At 49.5% G+C, this 15432-nt stretch overlaps 5 protein-coding genes across 5 annotated transcripts; 1 reads left to right on the forward strand and 4 right to left on the reverse strand.

Moving 5' to 3' along the window:
* Window positions 1-1336: 1336 nt before the first annotated feature.
* Window positions 1337-2982, forward strand: BKA55DRAFT_711636 (uncharacterized protein; the record flags this gene model as incomplete). The annotated part of the gene is made up of 4 exons (XM_046200806.1): window positions 1337-1493; window positions 1550-1664; window positions 1726-2333; window positions 2408-2982. 4 exons carry the CDS (start codon window positions 1337-1339, stop codon window positions 2725-2727), a joined length of 1200 nt encoding a protein of 399 aa, XP_046054967.1. The 3' UTR covers window positions 2728-2982.
* A 29-nt stretch (window positions 2983-3011) lies between these two features.
* Window positions 3012-4520, reverse strand: BKA55DRAFT_554516 (mRNA capping enzyme, catalytic domain-containing protein). The gene is made up of 2 exons (XM_046191598.1): window positions 4301-4520; window positions 3012-4238 (listed from the first exon to the last, which is right to left on the reverse strand). Exons 1-2 carry the CDS (start codon window positions 4480-4482, stop codon window positions 3251-3253), a joined length of 1170 nt encoding a protein of 389 aa, XP_046054968.1. The 5' UTR covers window positions 4483-4520; the 3' UTR covers window positions 3012-3250.
* Window positions 4521-5029: 509 nt separating this feature from the next.
* BKA55DRAFT_554519 (uncharacterized protein) lies at window positions 5030-7655 on the reverse strand. The gene is made up of 5 exons (XM_046191599.1): window positions 7161-7655; window positions 6779-7029; window positions 6457-6723; window positions 5274-6407; window positions 5030-5220 (listed from the first exon to the last, which is right to left on the reverse strand). The coding sequence occupies exons 1-5, from the start codon at window positions 7258-7260 to the stop codon at window positions 5125-5127; spliced, it is 1848 nt and encodes a 615-aa protein (XP_046054969.1). The 5' UTR covers window positions 7261-7655; the 3' UTR covers window positions 5030-5124.
* Window positions 7656-7906: 251 nt separating this feature from the next.
* BKA55DRAFT_554526 (alpha-aminoadipate reductase) lies at window positions 7907-12268 on the reverse strand. Its single transcript, XM_046191600.1, has 8 exons — window positions 11902-12268; window positions 11625-11836; window positions 11505-11568; window positions 11220-11444; window positions 11027-11151; window positions 10274-10974; window positions 9720-10222; window positions 7907-9660 (listed from the first exon to the last, which is right to left on the reverse strand). Exons 1-8 carry the CDS (start codon window positions 12027-12029, stop codon window positions 8115-8117), a joined length of 3504 nt encoding a protein of 1167 aa, XP_046054970.1. The 5' UTR covers window positions 12030-12268; the 3' UTR covers window positions 7907-8114.
* A 91-nt stretch (window positions 12269-12359) lies between these two features.
* BKA55DRAFT_671037 (uncharacterized protein) lies at window positions 12360-14541 on the reverse strand. Its single transcript, XM_046197962.1, has 4 exons — window positions 14391-14541; window positions 12973-14121; window positions 12804-12923; window positions 12360-12748 (listed from the first exon to the last, which is right to left on the reverse strand). The coding sequence occupies exons 1-4, from the start codon at window positions 14462-14464 to the stop codon at window positions 12664-12666; spliced, it is 1428 nt and encodes a 475-aa protein (XP_046054971.1). The 5' UTR covers window positions 14465-14541; the 3' UTR covers window positions 12360-12663.
* Window positions 14542-15432: the final 891 nt, after the last annotated feature.

A 15432-nucleotide genomic window follows, 5' to 3' on the forward strand; every position in this document is an offset into this window, starting at 1 on the left:
GAAGCTCATCAGTTAACCGATACTCCAACTCCACTGGCTCTCCTGGCACGTACATACACGGCATTGGATACAAGTGTTGCGAACACGGTGATACTTGAATTGTTGCAACAGAGCCGTTTATGTACGACCATGGCATGTTTGCTTCATTTCACCGTGAGGCGAATTCGACACACAGAGCCTCCATTTGGAGATTACATACTAGAAAGTTCCCTTGCGGTTTCGGCCTGGAGCAATTCAGGATGGATCTGTGTTACACAAGTTTGGCCGCATCGTTTGCCGGGTGTCGAATCATTTTTCTACCATGTAAGTGTTAGCCACGGGCTAATTAACTTGTACTCGCCTGTGAAAGAGCATTTCCCGTTGGTGGAAGCGGAAGATGGTGTTGCGTGGGTTATCTCCACTGCCTGTTGTGCTTTGGTGGCAAGCTGTTGAGTACAAGTTGAGCCGTTGCCCCTTAAGAAGAAGAATGTGATCTCTCTTCCTTTTATCCTCTTTTATGCCTCTTCTCTCTTTAACACGGGCTGGTTTTTATCACCCACCTTTCCATTGAAAGATTCGTTTAACTCTCGTTTGACACGCGACTGACGAAGGAAATAAGGCAACTGACCTCGCCTTACTTCATGTAAGCCAATATTCTCCATTCTTCAAGACCTGTGATCACTGCGTCAATTTGACTCCATTCTCCAAAGAATGCTGGGTGCAATTTAGGTAGGTGCCCATAGACAGAATGTTGAAGTCATTGCAAGTGTCAAGCCTGCCACTGGCTGCCAACCAGCCGGCAGAGCAATATGCGGCCCTGCTCTTTCTTGGTGCCTTGATGAATCACTGCCTCTCCTGCTCTGTTTATTTATTTCTCCTTATCTCACCGCTAAGGAAACTCCTCCCAACTCTGATTCTTTCCTTGAATCACTCAACCGGCTGTTCGCTCCTTTCCCTCTCCCACCCTTACTATTTCTTTCTCTCCTCGTCCCTCGTTTCTACTCTACTCCTCCATCTTCCAAACTTCGTTATTCCAACGTTGTCTAACATAATTTGTCTTCCCAACCAGAAGAGGCCTTATTATATCCACTCAACCGGTATGTATCTTTTCTTTTCTTTTCTTTTCTTTCCTTTTGCTGTACTCCTATCCTTCACTTGGTCTCGGGTATCAGGCGCTGCATCGCTCTCGTGACGAATTGCGCTCGTGTCATTTTCTTCACCCGGCGAATCGTTTGCTAATCACCCTAACAGTCACTTTAATTATCCAGTATTACTCACTATCAATTTTGATTCAAGTACGTCCACAGTCGCTTTCCAGTACTCCCCAAGGCTGACTTCATCTCCAGTGGCGGACGTGATGGATTCCGAGAAGGGTGAGGGCCAAGCTCCCCGAATGTCCAAGTATAGCAAGATGAAGAGATCTCCCTTCTTCATCAAGCTGATTGTTGCATGTGCGTTTATCATATGTGCAACTCTCTTCATGTTTGGCATGGGTATCCTCGGCGCAGCCTACGGTATGTTTTTAGAATTCGGTGTTGCCACGACTTGTGACAAACTAACCAGGTAACAGCCAATGCAAAGTTTTACAACCGTAACAGAAGCCCCGTTGTCGACGTTCTTTCAAGTGATCAGGTGCACAACATTGCTCGCCGCCTCGAGAGCGCCGGTGGCTCATACCCTATCTCGTATGTCCCCGACTCCTAGGCACTTTCATGATACCAAAGAAGTCGCTGACCCTTGACCCAGGACCAAGACCGCTGTTTCTACAATCTATAGCGTCAGTTACACCTCGAATGCTGATGTGGTCACCGAGGTTGAAACTGTTACTGGCACCCGCTATGTCACTGTGCCTGGTGAAGCCCAGGTGTCTGTTTCTGTCACCACACGGGAGAGCACTACCGAATACTGTGAGGTTGAGGTCATTACCATGACCGAAAGCTACACGGTCACTGTACCCAACGGCAAGGTCTCCCAGGACTCCTCGGGTGATGCTATTGGAGCCACCGTGACCGGCAACCCGCAGACTGTGACCGAGAATGAAACCGATTTCTCTCTCACCAGAAGTCCGTCTGATGCTATCGTCACCGGTAACCCACAGACTGTGACCGAGAACGAAACTGATTTTTCTCTCACCAGTGGTCCGTCTGATGCTATCGTCACCGGTAACCCACAGACTGTGACTGAGAGCAAAACTGATTTTTCTCTTACCATTGGTCCACCCGATGCCATCACCACCGCCAGCCCTGAGACCATCACGAATACTTTCGAGGTTTCCTCGCCCTCCAAAAAACCGCACACAACTATTACCATTCAAAGTCTCTATCCCCCCGAGAAGGTCCGAGCACTGTCACCCAGTACACCACTGTTGAAAAGACCATCGCAGCCCCCAAGTCATTCATCACTGTCACTTTGACTAGTAAATGCCCAGAATGCTCACCCACCGTGTCAGTTTCTCCTACCAGTAGCACCACGACGACTGTTTACGAAACTGCTGGTGTGCCCCCGACCTCTACAACAACTATCGTGGTTCCGCCTCCTGCTTACCCACCTTACCCAACCGCCAACAACACCTTACTGCCGGGTCCGTCCGGTAGCGTCACTGTTGCGCCTACTCTACCTACTCCGACTCCTGTTGTTGTCTCAGGAGGCACCAAGAAGCCTGAGCCTCGTGGGTGGGGTGGTACCAGCGGGACCACCAATCTCAGCTGCACCGTTATGCTGGTGGCCATTATCATGTTTGCACTCTAAGCTTTGACAGAGTAATCGGCACATATGCTGACCTTTTGAGAAAACTTGATCAAGGAAAGGAATGGCAAGAAAGGACTTGCATGACGTGAAGGGGCCACGTTAGCAGAATTGGAGTTTCAGCGGTCAGAATTGGCATTGGACTTGGCATCCAAACTGGAAATGGAGTTGAGATGATCTGTAAATCTGCTCTTGGCTTGCGCTGTGCTGCGTACCTAGGTAATACATGAGGGGACGCTGGGAGCTAGGTATAGATAAAAAAGTTCAATATCGCAGCATGGGTACTTTTAATTTCGACGCCGAATCCTTGATGTTGATGTTACTTGAGGTTTGTCGATATCTCCTAGTTTATACAAGCTATGAAAGTATTTAAGAAGAAGGTGTGTCTGTTCAAACCAAACTTCCGAGATGCTATGTGGTGCAGTGATGACATGTGAGAATCCCCTATCCTGAAACCTTTCCCAACGCCTTGCCCCATCGATACAGAACCAATATCCCCAGACGCCATGTTTGCCAGTCGATTATTCTATCTTGCAGGGCCCCTACTCGCCCGAGCCTTCCAGGCATTCTTGATTTCCCCAGCTGCTCTATACAGGTCCTTCTCCGAAACTCGGTCCTCAATGCTTTGAAGCACACTCTTAGTTGTGCTGATGTGGTTGGCCTCGTTCTTGTCATCGCGGAAACGCACAATGCGCCATCGGCCTTGCTCATCGATGTTACATTCAACCACTCGCCAGTTAAGCGGATCGTTGAGCGACTTGAGAGTCTCCCACTCCTCCTCAGAGATGAACACGCTGTTGAAATACTCGTACTTTTCGGGGCCGTTACCGCCTGCGTAGACGTACAAGTCGGCTTTGGGAACGCTGTCGTAATCAACGAATGGCTCAGTGATGCCTTCGCGACGCTCTTCGTCGCTGGGCTCAACTTCCACAAAGTTCAGGGACAGGCGACAGTCTACGGTGTTCTCCTCTGGTGGTTTCCATTTCAAGATGTGGTTGTCGGTGCCGTGTTTGTAAGCAGTGGTGCGACAGGTGAATATCAGACCGTCGTTGCCGTGCTTTAGCTTCGGGAGGATATCTCTGAACATCATGTCAATGGCGTAGGCAAATTGGGGTTTCTTCATCTCCACGTAGAAGGGCTGGAACTCTAGTTCCTGAGGGTATTCCTGATAAAGTTTCTTATATGGGCGATAGAATCGTTGGTCGAAATATGCGAGTCGCTTGTCGAGTGTTCGTTCCATGAGCAGGGCACCATCCAGCACCAGACAGTCAAAGACCAGAAACATTGGGACGCGCTTCCCGTCCGAGCCTGTGTCCCAAACCAGTTCACCGTCGATCAACGTGTTCGTGTGGAAAGCCTCTGGGGAGTTCTCGAGAGGAAAGTGTAGGCTTCTGTTCGTGATGAACCAAAAGTCGTTTTTGCGATCGATTAGGTAGTGAGCCTCGTTTCCATTCTCGTCTGTTGTCGAATAGAGAAGATATCTGATACCGTCGGACTTTTCAACTACGTAATAACTGCGAGATCGCCGTTAGCTGTAGGTTCCAAATCGCGAGTTAGCGGTCCATGTCAATCTTACTCGTGCTGAGCGAGCTCCTCGAGATGCTGACGGGCGAAGCTTACAGGCTGCGCACCGGGAAAGCCAGTAGCAGATCTGTTGAGAAGGTTCGCGACCTCCTTCCGCATTTCGTGAAGTAGCTGTCCTTGAGCCTTGATGCCTGGCTCTGCGATGGAGGCGATGGGCCCATCTTGTTGGGCCATCGCGATGACTGTGGTGAGGATGCGCTGGCGGAGATTGATTGTTGTTGCGACAATGAAGCTACTGCCCTTTATAACAAATGCTTATCGATAAGGAACCCTTCGTACAGAACCCCATATGCTCCCAACCTGGAAGCTCCAATTGAAAGGATACCGAACTAGGTACATTAGCAGGCTTGGGGTGTGCTTTTTGGGAGACAGAAACTCTTTGAGAGTATTTGAGAATTAAAAGAATAGGAATTTGTTCTTTTTTGCACATTTATGTGATGTAGTATTCTTGCGAGAGGGATTGGAGAGTGCTAACCTGGTATATAACAGGTTGAGATGGGCAGCCATTCAGGCTGGACCTCAACATACGTACGTATATTGGATTTCATTAAAGCTCTTTTTTCCGGAGACGATTTACAATCTTCAATGTCAAGCTTCTAATCCTCCTGGCGAGACCAATAAATCATCGTCAACAAGCCTACACCCAATTCGCAGACATTGCGCGACTTCACAATAAATTATAACGAACATAATCTCAGCGTAGAGACCACAGCAGGGAAGAAGTCAATGAATTATATGGAAATATTATTCCTCTCTTCTTATCATCTACGGCTTTCGAACCATTCCATCAGGCACACAAAACAGAACACAACATGTTTAGGACTCGTCAATCTTCTCTACCTCTGCTCGAGCTTCCTCCCATTGTTGCTTACTTTTCTTCGCCCATTCGATCTGACTCTGAGCATAAGCGAGCTGATGGATGTTAGCGCTTCGACAATTAGTCAAGACTGAATTCATAAACTCACCATGTAGCGTCGCAAGTCATCCTCCTTGTCCTTTTGAAATCGCTTCATATCCTTCAGGACACTAGCACTGGCCTCTTTGACATCACGCTCCGAGACCACTTGGGCTTGTTCTAACTGACCGATGCTCTCTCTTGTCTTTCCGATCAAATCGCGGCGTGTTCTCTCTGGATCGACGTCAACAACCCCCTGTACTGCATGCCGGATGGGTCCAAAAATCTTGTTCGTTATCGAGTTCCCACTGGGCATCTTCTTATGAGATGGCGCGCTGGTACTCCTTTCGGGTAACCCCTGGCTGGCTGAAGGTGTGTGTGAGGAAAATTCCCCATGGGTCCCAGGAAAGTCAGAGTCGATGGACTCGGTGTCGTCCTGGCCACCATCACGCCGTTGATGAGAGGACGGCTCCTTAAGGCTCGTCGATCGCTTTGGCGGTGGTGATATTTGCTGACTGCTGGAGAGGTAATTCTCAATCCTTCGGGCCTCGGCCTCGCTCTGCTCTAGCTGGTCGAGCAGCGCTCGCTTCTTGTTCAGCTCTTCGCTGGTCAAGTCTTGCTGCACACGCTTGAGCACACGATACTTTAGTACACTTCGAACAACACCCGCAAATTGCGCATGCTCACGCATGGGTTCGGCAAAGCTAGCACCCAGAGAGCCTGAGAGCTCCTCTGTGGCGATATATGATAGATCAGCTGCCTGGCCTATTCGCTCAATGGCCGGTCCGAGTGACGGCGCCTGCTCTGATACCGCAAAGGCGTTGTAGACGGATCCTAGCTCACAAAGATCGGCGGCCAATGATGAAAGATGACTGAGAGTTCGTCGGTTCACCTTTTCCATTGGGCCAGTAAGAAGCTGTTCGAGTTCCTTAATCGAAGATTCGTATGAGATGAAATAAGGGTCCAGCTCCTGTTCGCCCAGATTGTGACCCTCAGGTGGAAACCGGCCAAAGGCATGAGGCCCTGCTTGGATATGGCCTGAGCTATTGTCGTGATTGGTACCAGCCACTGTCTTGAGCTTTGCCGATGCTGCCGGGATTGGCAAGTAGTTGTGTGCGGGAGTTGGGTTTGCGGGGTCCAGCGGAGGCGCTTTCAAGATCGACTTGGGAATTGACGACACGGGATGAGAGTGTAAGACCTCGCTCTATTAAGCAGTTAGTAGTGGCAACTGCGCATTCAGAAACCCGACATACCCAGCTGGCATTGGGGTCCAGGAATCGCCACCAAACTCCATCTGTTCGGATTTCGTCCATTCGGCGGCAGCGATTTAGGAAGACTGCCAACATGCGCTTTCGGAGATCAATGATTTGCTGATCCTGCTTCGCATTCGTGGGGTTCGCAGCATAATCAGCCATCGTGTGCTTCTCAGGGATGGGAGGAACAATCAAGGTAGGGTGAAGACGAGTAAGGGCATCGCGCAGAGAAGCGAACTCTGAATATCGGCGGCGCACTTCAAGGTCCTGTCACGTAGTGGTCAGTGAAATGCCCCGAAGGACTAGCTGTAGATGGACGTACACCAGTCTTAATAGTGTACACGATATATCTGCCGCCGCTCTCTAGACTCTTGCCAGCATCCGTGATGAGGATGGATAATTTGGGGTTCTCATATAGTATCTGCTCGATGCGACTGTCGTAACCACCGGGCTTGCGCTTGGGACCGGTATCTTGCGCCGAGTCTCCATCGCCATCACCACCGCCGTGGCCAGTTTGGCCATGCTCATCATCGCTACCGGAGGTTGGTGTTTGAGGTGGCTCGAACGATTGGTCTGAGATAAAATCGTAAGTATCATTGATTTCTTCCTCGTCCTCTGACGAAATTGAATCAAACATCTCAGCAGCGATTTAGGGATGGCCCTGGAAATGCTGTCTAGTGAAATGGTGTGGGTAATCGACGTACAATTACGAGTTGACGGGGACGTCGGATTGACAGACGACGACTGTGAGTCCCGCCTGTCAAAGCTGGTGCCGTACGGGTTATTGTCCTCGTCATTCCACATTCTGACGACTTGTTGAGGGCAATCGCGACAGCTGTTGCGAAAAGAGGTATACAATACAACCTAAGGTAGTCTATTTCGCGCGTTTAAGCCGGGAGCCTGGACAGGAGCTGGTAGGCTGCGGGTGAAGGACGAGAGCTTCAAGCGCAAGGTAGATCGTAGCTAGCGGGGGAGGGGCAAGCATGGGTCGAATGAAACGATACGATACGATGGTTCATGCGCTGATGCTGACTACATTCAGGCCTATCGCTCCTGGTCGTCGAGTATAACTAAGCAGAGTATGAGAAGAAGCCCGGGTGAAGTAGGTATGAGATGGATGTCGCGGTCGGCGGTGTCGGTGTCGGTAGTGGAAGTAGGGTACCTACCTAAGATAAGGTAGGCAAGGTAATGAAGGGAATAGGATGACGTTGAATGGGGCTGGGCCGAGTTGGCTACGGCTGAAGTTGGCCTAGGTCATCAATTCCTCTGTGCCGTAAGTACCTAGGGTAGGCTGCTAAATTAGGTACCTATCTCTAGTAGGTGACAAGGGTGTGAGAGAACGAGCCTCGAACTTTGCTTTACCTGTTGTGGAACCTTTCCAAGGCCCATCGCATTGGATGCTTTTACCCGAGTCAAATGGGTATTGACATGAACTCCATTAGTCAACCCTGAATAAATAAATATTTATGTGAATAGAGATCAATTGTCTACTATGATTTTTTATTGGACAAGTCACGCTTAAAGGTGATAAAAGGTTTTCTTATGCTCGTGCTCTTCGCGTGAGCGCCCCCTTGATTTTTCAAGTCATCCCGCATTGAACATCTAAGTAATCTTCGTCACGAAAACATAACCTCATGCCTCTATCCAACAGAGCCTTCTTAAGAGGCGCCTCCGCGACCACCGACTCCCCACTGTGCTTGCGCCTCGGCGATCGAGGCGTCAATATCGGGTAGCTTACGTCCTCTACCTGTAGGTGCGGCAATGAACTTGATCTCAACAAGGTACCGAAGATACCTACCAATATCCTCACGAGAAATGCCGTCTCCTGCACTATCATCAATGTCTGTCCAGCGGTCTGCATCAGCTCTAAGAACAGCCATAGCGTTCCTATCATCCAGCTCAGGAGCACGAGTAGTGCTTGGGAGATTTGCAGTAGCCATATGGAATAGCGGCATTAATGCGCTTTGCTCCTGATCCTTCTCTATGGCTCCAGCTGAGACAAACTCCTCTAGCTGCGACTTCCAGACATCATAGTCAACCTCAGGTACTTCATAACCGTAGTAACTCAGTGCAGATAGGAACTCGTTCATCCGCAGACGGGGGTGAGCAGTAACGTGCACCACGTTCATGCCAGGGAGGGGGTTCAGCGTCGAAGCGACAACAACGCGTGCGACGTGGTCGACAGGGACAGCATTGACTGAGTTGATGATGCGAGGACGAGCACCAAGTTGGATACACCCCTTAAAGAGGCGAATAAGGAAGTCATCTGTATTTGAGACACCACTGTTGCGGCTGCCAAGGATGTAGCCTGGTCGGACGATTGCGCCGCGGAGACCACGGCGGCCGGCCTCGCGGACGAGTTGCTCAGACACCCACTTAGTTTGTCCGTAGCCGGTGCTAAGACCGGTGCGGTTGGGGAGCAAATCATCGGACTCAAGGACAGCGCCTCGGCCGGTAGCCGTCTGGGCGTCGGACAGGTTGATATAGTAGTCGGTATCGAGGGTCGAAGTGGAGGAAACAAATGAGAAGAGCTTAGGTTTGCCCTCATTGCAGAGCTTCATAGCGTCAATAGTAGAGAGAACATTAGGCCCCATCATCTGTTCGTAACGAGCGATCCAGTGGACGTACGCAGCGTTGTGGATAAATGCATCAGCTGTATCAGCAACATGCTTCCAGCTAGCGTCGTCAAGGCCAAGACGAGGCTTAGAGAGATCACCAATAACGCAGGAGATCCTATCAGCCCAAGAGTCTTGCCAGAGACCATAGCCCTTAAGGGACCTTACAAGACGCTCCTTTGCGAACTTAAGGTCTTTGGCTCCACGGATACAAGCGATAAGCTTAGTGTTCTTTCTGTCCAGTATATCCTTGGCTAGGTATGCGCCGAGAAAGCCAGTAGCCCCGGTAAGAAAGAAATTGGCGCCGTTAGAAGGGCTCAGAGCATCGGGATCCGCGCTTTGGTACTTCGCGTCTAGAGTATTGGTAAGCTCATCGAGGGAGTCAGAGTAAACAGTATCGTTAGAATGGTCGACTGTAACAGCCTGGCCACTACGAAGACTGTCGACTGTGCTGCCTAGGCCGCGAATAGTGGGATTTGCATAGAGGACACCGATGGTGACGTCGGCGCGCAATTCCTTGCGAATGTTAAGTAAGAGTTGCTGGGCAAGAAGACTGTGACCACCGCAGTCGAAGAAACTTGAGTCCGGCCTACAAATCGAGGGTTAGTATTTAAATGGTAGAGAAGTGAACCATCAGCAGAAGCATACCTGACTATCTTGGCATTCAGACCCGGGATCAGAGCTGACCATTGTGTCGCAATAGTCTTCTCAGTCTCAGATAGACTCTCCCAGCTCTTCAGATCCTCCTCCGAGGCATCCTCTGTTATGAGAGAGGCATCAGGGAAAGGAAGATTAGGAGAGTCAACCTTCCCGTTCGGGTTAAGAGGCAGCTTCTGTAACACAATGTAGATCGAAGGAACCGAGTGCGCTGGTAAGCGAGACTTGAGGTGGTCTCGCACCTCGGCTTGGATACGGCGGAACCTCTTGAGGTAGACGGTACAGGGTCCCATTTCTACACCCTCTTCTTCGATATCCTGGAGGCCCTGTGTCTCAAGCCAGCGCTTCCATTCAGCAATCTCAGGCACGATGTAGCTGACAAGCGTCGGCTCCTCATTACGATCTCTTCGAACCAGGGTCTTACAGTCTCGGATCAGAGGACTGCCACTAAGGTTCGCATCAATCTCGTTGAGTTCAATCCGGAATCCACGGATCTGTCAAAGTTAGCTTTGTAAAAACGCACAATAGAATGAATCATTATCCACCTTAACTTGTGAGTCCATACGACCTAGGACACGCACAGCCCCGTCTGGTCGATATTCTCCGAGGTCCCCTGTGACGTAAAGTCTGTCTCGCGGCCCCTTGTAGTACCTGCGCCAAGGTTCGCCCTTATCGTTGGCCTTGTCTGCTTCAACCCACTTCTTGTTGTCAACGAACCAGTTATCAACGAACTTCTCCTTGTTTTTCTCAGGATCATTAAGGTATCCTTCGGCAAGACCAGCAGCGCGGATATAGATCTCTCCAACCACACCAATCGGACAGATCTTAGTGTGATCTTCTCGATCCACAACCAATACCTGGACACCCTTCATGCCCCAGCCAGCGGGAACAGAGTCGCCGAGTGGGTCCAGGGCTGTCGGGTCTTCCTGGGCGGAAGGGACCTCAAAGTAGGATACAGCGCGAGAAGTTTCTGTGGTTCCGTACATGTTGATGATGGTGCAGTCAGGACTTAGCTGACGAAGACTCCTACAGTCGCGAGTAGTGAGGACGTCACCAACGAAGAAGACCTGGCGCAAGCTAGGAAACTGCGCTGTGGCGCCACCAACCAGAATCTGTCCCATGGCAGGCGTAAGATGAGTTGTCGTTGGTGACCACTTTCTCATCCATTCACTCAACCTCACGTGCTGGATATCCTCCTTAGCGGGTAATATGAGCTGAGCAGCCAAGGCCAGGGGCGTCATGATATCTGAGGCCAGAATTAGTAACAACTTTTGAATACATAGCAAACGGATCCGCACCTCGCTGGATTGGGTCATGGGCAATTCCGGAAAGACAGGCGAATACGCTTTCTGATGAGAGGCCGAACTTCTCAGCCATCCATGGGAAATATTTTGCCAGGCTGTAATGACGTCCAAGCACGCCCCTATTAAACATTAATAAAAGTTCAAGTTCTCACCAAAGTGAAAGGAAAAGGAAAAGAGAAGCTTGTACTTTGGCAATCCTTGCGTTCCGCTAGTAAATGACAGCGTACAGTTAGAATCGGGTCCAATGAGCACATCAGGAGGTGTTGAGGCCCTCTCCTTAACGTTGGCGAAAATATCAGCACTGTCTTCGCCCCCAGTCAACTCGCCATCGTCGGTGAAGCGGAGGTCTGGAATCTTGATCTTAATGGCAAGTTCATCATCAATGTACTTTTGGACGAGAGGAGCAAGAGGACTGTATCAAGACGTTAATCAAGGAAGCTCTCGGGTCATGAAGAGTCGGGGTTGGCCCTACCCACTCTCCTCCGTAGCCTTGCGAATGGAGATCAGCGCCTTAGGCTGGGAAACTTTAAGATAGACTGGTATGATATGTTAGTTAATGTTTATTCCAGTTCTCGTCTGAGGTACACCATACTTTGTTGTCTTTGCGGGGGATATTGAGGATCAAGGACAGTAACGATACCGCCAGCAGCCAGGGTTCCCATGTACGCACAGACCAACTCAACTGAGCGGTGCGCAAAGATCATGACTACATCTCCATTCTGGATGCCAGAATCGCGTAAATAATTGGCGATGTTGTTACTTGCCTCATCAATCTGGCGGTAGGTGTATGTTCTTGTTGGCGCCCTGTATGCGTTGTCAGCAACTGATGTAATTACAACCATGTTTCAATGCAAAGGAACATCACCCACTTCGAGGTCTCAGTCTCTGTCACACAAAGCCTGTCAGGATGAGCCACGGCATTCTTGTGGAATATCTCATGAATGCCTCCAAGGTAGCCTCCCCAGTCGAGGTCTTCAGTAGGGTCAGGTAGCGACATTATGGCGGCTGAACTAGTACACAATCTAGAAAGAAATCCTGGCGGCTACAGCCAATGAAGGATGCGAAGAGATCGGACGGCTGAGGGCGTTGATGAATTCAAGCTCTCGAGATGTCGTCTTCAGATGTAATAGAGCGGTGGTCTGAGGCCATTTAAGAATGAATGAATATAGCTTGTGGCTTCCAATGCGTCACACAAGAAATTTCTATGGAGCTCCGAGAGCGGAGGACAGGTATAGGGTAACCAGGATAATGTTTTTGCGGGGCACGTGACCTTCTCTCACATCTGAGACCATTTTGTCACAGAGTAAATTCACACACAAATAGTCTCCACGGAGTTCCTGGACCCGTGACTGGCCCGTGCCGAGGTCGGGTATGACTATTGAGGGAAACCTATCGTTGTTGACCGTTACATAGTACATCACTCCAAACATACACCAACAGTCTTATTACTGATGATCTAGTTACTGTACATAGGTCGCTAGTACAACACTGTGAAGAGGTTTGAGTTCTCCTTACTGAATCCTACAATTCAATATCTCACAGCTCTACTATTTTAAGCAATCCAAATCAAACGTTATAGACTCATAAGCCACATGTTGTGCTCGTCTCTTGTACTGCCTCCAAGCACATGGCTAGTAGAAACCGCCCCCTTGATGGGTGGGCTGAGGTGTTAATGGACCAGTGACGCTTCCGGTCATTTGGTTTGCATTGGCATACCTAAATCAATGAATCAGTATCAATCAAGACAAAGAATGCGAACCCACAAACTGACGTGCTGTCCCAGTTTCTTCTGTGCATCTCGCGACCTCGGTGGTGCTGCTCGCACTCAGGATGATATGTTCTAATGGTTGGCTGACGAGACAATGTTGGCGCATAGGCATGAGATTGCCGTCTGGGGGCATGTTAGTACTATATGAATCTGATATACGAGAATATCCTACCCGGGCATCATAAATTCGAGTTGGTCAATATGCTGTCGAGTGTCCAGCATCACAGGCGTGGGAGTTGGTGGCCTTTCTATGGGATTGAAAGGCGGTCTAGCGGGGAGCATGGCCAAAGGGTTGTGATAATCTGACGGGTTGCTATCATTGGCGTGCGATACATCTGTTTGTCCGCGAGATTCTTGCTTGTTGGATGCGTTCTGACGAGTATGCGGCAGCTGCACATTAGAAATCAGGTCGTAATCGTCACTATGGACTGTCGCTGCAGCAGAACCAGGCGATCGGATTATATCACTACCAGCTGTGTTGCTCATGTCACTTCCCTGAGAGTGATCTGAGGGACCACTGTTGCGCCCAAGGCCTTGACTGTTGCGAGGTGCATCATGGGCCTCTGCTTGTTTATCCGTAGATATGTTTGCGTTTGCTTCCTGATGAGAGCCTTCTGGCTGAGGCTGTGGTATAGGAGGGGTTCCGGGAACTGATTCGCTGTCCACGGTCGAAGCTCTTCCGAGAGGAAGCCCAAATGCTCGACGGAGGCGCTGACGCCAGGAAGGGTGGCGAGGGGGCAAACCGCTTGAAGACATGGAAGCCGGAACTGACCCGGAACGCTGCAATGGTCTGACTGGCTCATTCTGACGAGTCGTAGGTTGAAATATTGGCTGTGGTTGAACGTATGTAGTTGGCTGGACGGGCAGAAATACCGGGATCTGCTGTTGAGGCATCACCCCTGGAGGACCCTGAAGATGCGGGAGGGCAACAGGAGCGAGAGGAGCGAGAGGGGGATGATAGAGTAAAGGCTGATATGAGACCTGTTGGCTTGGGAATCTCGGAACAGGAGGTAGTTGTACTAGTGAAACAGTCGGGGCGAGGGCGAACGAGCGTCTTCTACGCCTCCGTTGGCGGCGGAGCACAATTTCCTGGTGAGCAGTCGTTATTCTGCCCAAGTAGTACATGTAGGCGAAGAGAAGAACGATCAAGATAACTGTAGCACTGATGATAATACCTGCTTGCTCAGCGGGAGTCAGGCAATCCCAACCCAGACAGTGGTGACTTCGCGGATCAAGGCTCAATATGTAGGGCCAGGCGATGCCCACCTGGTTGGTGGGAAGAACGGGGGCCATCGCCCTGAAGTTCTGTAACTGCTTTTCTCTGTACCCAAGTGTAGGTACTGATTGAAGCTCGCAAATATGAGTTGATGAAGTAATTGAGAAGAAAGTCCTGCCAGGGGATGGGCGAAGACGAAGAAGATCCTGCCCATGAGTATTGACGGTGTTGAGAAAGAAGAGAAACGAGGTTCGAAGGCTCAACATGAAGAAGGTATCTGAATTTCAAATAGAGATATAGATCCGAGCTTGAGAACTCATCATTGGCAAAGTTGGCTGACACTGTCTGCCAGCTGCCCGGTGCCTAGTGTTTACCCTACCGGCACCCTGAGCTTGGCCATCACTGCCAGCCTGTGAGGGATTGAAGTAACATGCTCATATAGAAACATTAGTATTTGAGTTTAAAAGAGAGACTAGAGCGCTTTGGGGATTGTGATGCCTAAGATGGTGATATGGTGTTATTCTGGAAGAACGAAGAGAGGGAAGTCGACTGGATAGAAATGTGCTCTTCTCTGGCCCATGTAATATGTACATCAAAGGAACTAAATATAAACAAGATAAATATAAGTCACATAACATGAGACAGTACATCATTAATATAGAAGCTCGAAGAAAAACAGTTTTATTAGTGTTATTATAATACGGTAAACCATACTCAGAGATTCGATCAAGGCATGATAACGTCCTATACCTGTGCAACAGTATAGCTATATACATGTAATATAAGATTACTGTTAGCTCAAGTTCCTTGAATTACAATTTAGTATTAAAGAGCTTGACTCTCTAGTCTTGTGAAAATGTTTACAGTGAGACCGTAAAAGAAGGGTTGACAATACAGAGAAGCATTTATAACAATATCCTCCTTATCAATCAGAGTGCGACAGTAACCGTTCCAACGTAACTTAGCAAGACTTCACATCCCAATCAATAACACGGGCGGCCTGAGTTTACCTAGAATTGAGAACCAAGTTGTCTTGTAGGCTGTAGTCACCTCATGCTGGAGATTTCACTGTATAAGTCATTGGCCAATCAGCGAAAGGTTCATGTCCCACTAATATGCACGGAAGTACGTACCGCATTCAAGACCTGTCTGGGGGGTAGCTTCTCAGATTCTCTTTCATCCTGCGATACAACAAAACTAAGTTAACACGCCCAAACTTTCCACGCCATCATCACAACCGACCCCCCTCTCGCCAGCGTAGACAATATCACGCAGGCTCGCTCAGATTCTGCGATTGATTATGTCACTTGGTCTTTGAACCACTCGATGAGCTGATCCTCCTTTATCTCGAGGCGCATTGCTACGAGCTCCGAGCGACGCGTTCCTCGAACCGACTTTTTGCTCCTGAACGAACAC

Source organism: Fusarium redolens (genome assembly GCF_020744475.1).
Source record: "Fusarium redolens strain MPI-CAGE-AT-0023 chromosome Unknown BKA55scaffold_2, whole genome shotgun sequence".
Classification (NCBI taxonomy): Eukaryota; Fungi; Ascomycota; class Sordariomycetes; order Hypocreales; family Nectriaceae; genus Fusarium; species Fusarium redolens.

Coding starts and splice junctions, on each gene's coding strand:
- BKA55DRAFT_554519 (XM_046191599.1), bottom strand. CDS start 7,260: ATGTGGAATGACGAGGACAATAACCCGTACGGCACCAGCTTTGACAGG. Junction 7,030..7,160: donor GTCCCCGTCAACTCGTAATT/GTACGTCGATTA, acceptor ATTTTATCTCAG/ACCAATCGTTCGAGCCACCT. Junction 5,221..5,273: donor ATGACTTGCGACGCTACATG/GTGAGTTTATGA, acceptor AACATCCATCAG/CTCGCTTATGCTCAGAGTCA.
- BKA55DRAFT_554516 (XM_046191598.1), bottom strand. CDS start 4,482: ATGGCCCAACAAGATGGGCCCATCGCCTCCATCGCAGAGCCAGGCATC. Junction 4,239..4,300: donor GAGGAGCTCGCTCAGCACGA/GTAAGATTGACA, acceptor GCGATCTCGCAG/TTATTACGTAGTTGAAAAGT.
- BKA55DRAFT_671037 (XM_046197962.1), bottom strand. CDS start 14,464: ATGTTTCTATATGAGCATGTTACTTCAATCCCTCACAGGCTGGCAGTG. Junction 14,122..14,390: donor AAGCTCAGGGTGCCGGTAGG/GTAAACACTAGG, acceptor ACTTGGGTACAG/AGAAAAGCAGTTACAGAACT. Junction 12,749..12,803: donor AGAAGAAACTGGGACAGCAC/GTCAGTTTGTGG, acceptor TCATTGATTTAG/GTATGCCAATGCAAACCAAA.
- BKA55DRAFT_554526 (XM_046191600.1), bottom strand. CDS start 12,029: ATGTCGCTACCTGACCCTACTGAAGACCTCGACTGGGGAGGCTACCTT. Junction 11,569..11,624: donor TCCCCCGCAAAGACAACAAA/GTATGGTGTACC, acceptor ATATCATACCAG/TCTATCTTAAAGTTTCCCAG. Junction 10,975..11,026: donor CCATGACCCAATCCAGCGAG/GTGCGGATCCGT, acceptor TTCTGGCCTCAG/ATATCATGACGCCCCTGGCC.